The 5,415-nt window shown below is 36.7% G+C and overlaps 1 protein-coding gene across 2 annotated transcripts in view; it reads left to right on the top strand.

Annotated features, from left to right (window-relative positions):
- Positions 1 to 3,312, top strand: part of nfat5b (nuclear factor of activated T cells 5b) — a 45,043-nt gene extending 41,731 nt beyond the window's left edge. For both annotated transcript variants that reach the window (XM_048262447.1, XM_048262446.1), the window contains exon 14: positions 89 to 3,312. In XM_048262447.1, coding sequence (XP_048118404.1) covers positions 89 to 103 — 15 coding nt within the window. In that variant the 3' untranslated portion in view covers positions 104 to 3,312. The remainder of the gene's footprint in view (positions 1 to 88) is intronic.
- Positions 3,313 to 5,415: the final 2,103 nt, after the last annotated feature.

Raw genomic sequence — 5,415 nt, forward strand, 5'->3', positions numbered from 1 at the left:
TGTCAGCAGATTCTTATGTTTTCTGTATTTTTACAGAAGATTGATCTTTAGCTTTCTTTCAATTGTAAATTTTATTCCGTTCTGACAGGTTCCTCAACTTTGACAGGACTTCCTGCTCTTGTTTGACTGATGGTCAGATGGCCAGACCAAAACCAAGAGGCCAATAGGTGTTACACTGATTTCCACTGTTTGAAATTTAAACAAGGCAATATCAATGATGTACTGGATGAGGATGAGGATGCCAGATGGAGTTTACACAGTACATCTGTGTAGGATAATCAGGCATGGCATTCTGGGAAGATCTGTATTTCCGGTTTTCTCTTTGGGGATGGCTACATGTTATTTTTTTTTTTTTGTCGTCTCTCTCCAACTGTGAATGACAAGAATCATAGGATAAAACGTTTGGTGTTGTCCCGTTCATTAGTCTGAATTGCAGTTTTTGTTTGGCTTTGTTTTGTTTGTTTGTTTGTTTGTAATTACACCTTGACACAAGTTTGCATGCATGTGTCCTGTAGTATTCAGGACATGATGTGTCCTTTTAACGGTTTATAACATGTTGCATTTTTATATTATAATGAACTATTTTAGATTAATCAAATATCATATTCAAAACCATAGAAATCTGGCCTGTGTTTTCCCTTTCCCTAAGCACTTTATAATGTTCTCCATTGTGACTAGTTTCTCCTTATGGTGGACTCGACGTTTTAAGGCTATTAGCATTTCACCTGGACTAGTGTTTACTGTTTGTATATTTCCTTTAAACTCTCTTCTTGCATATTTCAGGAGGATTTAGTTTTGTATTAAGTACTGAATATTCATCCTAGCAATCTCAAAACATGCAGTATGAATTGCTCACTTAATACATTCAATACATCATATACTGAATCAAGAGAGGAATCTACCTTTACTGTAGGTCATTAAATATTCATTCACTCACAATTTTATAATGTGAAAGTTAATGACTATTCCACAAGCATCTGATTGCATACATATTTATCATATGAACGTTGTATGCCTGACAGTATACTGTATACATGCTCCCATGGAAAATATTTCGGTTGTAAGTATTTTTTTCATGCCTTTCATCCATGTTTGGAATAGAATCATTTGATTGATTGCTTCAGACCCTTTATCTGCTAAGGAGAATTCTGCATGTGCTGCCATATTACAAAGGATGGCAGCCAATTTATAATTTACCTTTTTTATCATGCCAAGGTGCTACTTGCTGGAAGAGCATAGCTTTTTTGCCATGCTATTCAATACTTTCAATCATTTTGTAAATAGTATCATTTACCGTACTGTAAAATATAGTACCAACATTCTCATGTAAAACCAGCCAACTGAGAATTAGCCACGCGGTCTCGCCTCATATCCGGCTTTCTGGCCAGTTTTATGGCTTGACTGGGTTTGGTAGTTCATGCGTTTTCTGCAACGTTAAGAAACTGGCCATTATTTGTTGTGCCTAAACCATGTAGTGGGTGTGTTCATCATCTCTCTAAATCTCAATGTCTGGCATGTTGTAAAGTTGTCAAACTGGTTTGTGTGGTTTGTTTTCATGCGTTTTAGTTGTTTGGGATGGAGGACTTATTGATGTTGTTTTTTTGTTTATATAGATAGTATTCACATTACCAGGGGCTGGTCTCGCTGATGACTAATAGCTTGATTTTAGCCTCACTCTTGATGTTGATTGTTTATCTGGGGTGAATATTCTTTTTCCACTGTCTTCATTATCTTCTGATTAATTTGACTGTCGGTCAGGTTGTTAAAAGGAGAGTGTGAAATCTCTGGGTAAATGATGTCTGATGTTCGATTAAAGAGCTTGAGTGGTGTCCTTTTAGATGTTTAAAGGGACCTGCTGACGAGGGATGAGTCACACCGTCTCTAAATAAATGCTTAGCTTGGCTTTCATCTCTTTAAAATACTGTTGGATGTGTTTCTGTACTGTCATGAATATTTATGTGGGAAATGCACACTTCTATTATGTTTTCATATTATCTCTTTTCATGTAATCGTATCTAATTTATTGTCTGGAGTGTGTAGTGATTGCTTCCTCTCCCTAGGTTTTTAGCACTGTAAGCAATGTACACAGCCTATGTTATAGAATGTCAATACACCCTTTCTATTTTTTCATCTTATATTGAAAATTGGTAATATATTTCTCTATTGGCCCTTGTTATATGCTTATCCCAAGGGTATCCCATGATTGAGGGGACATATTTTCAGATTGAGGGTGTTCAAATGTACCCTGCTCACAGCGATACAGTTGTACATTCCTGTATATTCACTTCATTTCTATGTATCAAATGCCATGTTTAAATAAATTGCATTGTATTTTTTTATCCAGAGCATATTTGTGAAATAGAAATAGAATTGTAAAAATTGATCGATAGTTGTCATAAGTGAAAACACAATGAAATGTCATGCCAATTATGAAGCCATACAAAGAAAATAATATCTATCCCCATTCTTAGAGAGGATGTATTTATGTAGACACATGTTAATGGTATAGGCTGCTGCAGTTGCCACCTCTACATTGGACCAATTGCAAACAAGTACATTCTTTATCTATATTAATATTTATATATATTCTTGTGAAAGATTGTATACACTTGAGTTGAACTTGTTTTCTAATATATGAGAAATTAAATATTTTTATCAGACATTAAACAGATGTCACAACTAGAATATTTTAGTGAATTTCAGTGTATGTATTTAAGATTACAGAATATATGAATAGGCCTATTTACATGATCATACACCTATAGGGATCACAGGCATATTGATTCACTTTTTGAAACAAATGTATCCGTGGCTTTTACTATCCCCCATGGTCCTTGTTAATTAATTTGCTTTATGTTTTCATTTTCTTTTGGTAGGTTTTATTTGTATTCTGTGTAAAACATACAAAATGTTGACAATTCATATGTGATCAAATGAAAAGTAACAGTCATACATATACAGTAGAGGTGTCACTCAGTGAATTGGAAGATATATTTGTGCCTTGACAAACTTTTATATTTATATGGAAACTACTTTTGCTCCGGTGGTGCCTGTTGCATAACAGTGTCACAGTTTTCAGTGGTTGTTGTCCTATCTCAATGTTATATATAGCAAGTCACCAGACCTGTGGCCTAATTATGGCAACTCAATAAGTGTACTGTGATGTGCAATTATGTTTGTGCATTTAGTGTTATTTGTACAACCAAATTCATAGCATTTGTTGTTCGAAGATGTCTGTGTCGTTGACATTTTTATCTCAACCTGCCATGCAGTTTGATTCCATACAATATTAAATCTGTTACTGTTTAAGAATGTTTTCTACTTGGGCTTTCTCTTCATTCTTTGTAAAAAAGGATTACTCTGACTAATATAAATCTGGTAATTGCTCTAACTCTATTTTAAAATAAATTATAATTTTGTAGAAGGCCTCTAACCATTTACGATACCAGTAAACTCACAGCCATTTGAATGAAATGATTTATATAAATCAATGAAATGGGGGAAACAAATTTGTCACTTTTTGTGTATTAACGTTTTATCTGAAAATTCAAATAGTAAATGCATTGCCCTACAATACATGTTCTGAACCATAGATTGAACCATAGATCTCTGTTTCTGTTTTGGCATAATGCACTGTATCTGTTATTGAGTACAGATTGCATACATGTTTTAGCTACCGTTTGAACAACTCCTTAATCAATCAAATCTATTAAACAAAGAAATACAAATAAATATTTTTGCTTTAGGGGCATTTGTATACTTTTTGCAGTTATATTTCTGTAAACTTGCTGCTATCTATCAATAAAATAGATTCTGTAAAACCTGGAGTTTCTCTTGTGTTTGCAATGTTACTTCAGAAATGTTTCAGTATTCAATATTTAGTATTTATTTGTGATGTCCATGTGGGTTGTGTGGATTAGATGAATTGGTGGGATAAAGGAAATGCAGTCGCTTACATTTTTGGAAAGCATATTTTTGAAGGCACTCTCCATGTCAGACCACAGGGCAGCACAGCTTAGCCAGAGACTTTCTAATGTAGAGACACAGCACTCAAAAAATACTCCATAGAAATGCATGGGGCTAGTTTGTCACGCCAATATGGCCGTTGTCTACACATATCCCACCCCTTCCTCGGCAAAACCAAAGATGGTTGATTACGAAGATACTTCATGAGAGGCCATTTCCTGTCCCTGGAAATGTATGCAAATAGGGTAGCAGTACACGCCCCCGCACATTTATGCAGTGATCGGGCTCTCGTTTTAACATTGAGGTCTATGGCAGAATCCAAGAATTTCCCAGAATTTGTCAAAGCCTTATTTTTCTGAGCAATGGATGCACATTTCGGACACGGTATCATGATCTCCAAACCCTTCTCCCTATTTCAGTAGAATGTCGTGATGGTACCCTCCAGTCAGGAGAAAATCAACATTAATGAAGGTGTACACCAAGTTTATTTTGTACTCTGGCTTGTCTGGCGTGGAACCGAGGCGTTCAAACGTAAGTTATACGTCAGTGACACGCCCCTGTGCAGCCGTCTCTGACTGAACTCCACTTTGCCCTCATAGACATGAACTAGGACGACCCATCTTGCTACGCATTCATTATCTTTGGCAAAACGTCGACATGTGAATACATTGAGCCAATCATGTGGTGTGATGTGAACACATTGAGCCAATCATATGATGTGTTGTGAAGACATCATGCCAATCATCTGTTGTGATCTCGCCGCTGGAGCAAGATTGGTGTCGTGAAGCCTTGCGCACGCGCAGTTCGACCCAAAGACTGCCCGATGAGTGCCCATAAAACGTTGGTATATGGCCGCCGAGTGGAGGGACTTGCCTAAAAGGACTTTGGCTTAGCCTACTTTTGGTTTTATTTCACTCTATTGAAATTACAGCAAATTTGCTGTATTCCTTGCAAGCCCATCACCGCTGGAACAGTAAGTTCATAAATGAAAAGCCAGTGACCATTATACAGGTTATAACATTAATGTGCAGCGCTTAAAGTAGACAGTGAGAATGCCTGTCTGTTTAATGATGTGGTCCTGATTGTGTGTTTGCACAATATTGGTTCTGCTCTTCCCCAGTTGGATATTTGGATGAGAAGATAGGCCTACAAACACTGCCTGCAATCCTACTTTATTAGATCTGTAATGCCTACATATATTTTGCAGTGGGTTGCATACATTAGGTTACAATTTGCTAACTGCAGGCTACTTTGGAGTCTTTGGTTATTTAAGTTGATATAGGCACTATTTGCAAGGATCAATCGATGGCACAACTACACACTCTAGCGTCCGTTGTCTGAGATTAGAAACACTGTCACAAAATTCTAGATAGGCGGAGCCGGAAAGTGAAAGGTTCAGGACGGAGGAGGGACGGTTGTGATTGGTTTATAGAACGCCGTTAAGCCAAG

The sequence above is a fragment of the Alosa alosa genome, chromosome 14 (genome assembly GCF_017589495.1).
Source record: "Alosa alosa isolate M-15738 ecotype Scorff River chromosome 14, AALO_Geno_1.1, whole genome shotgun sequence".
Lineage (NCBI taxonomy): Eukaryota > Metazoa > Chordata > Actinopteri > Clupeiformes > Clupeidae > Alosa > Alosa alosa.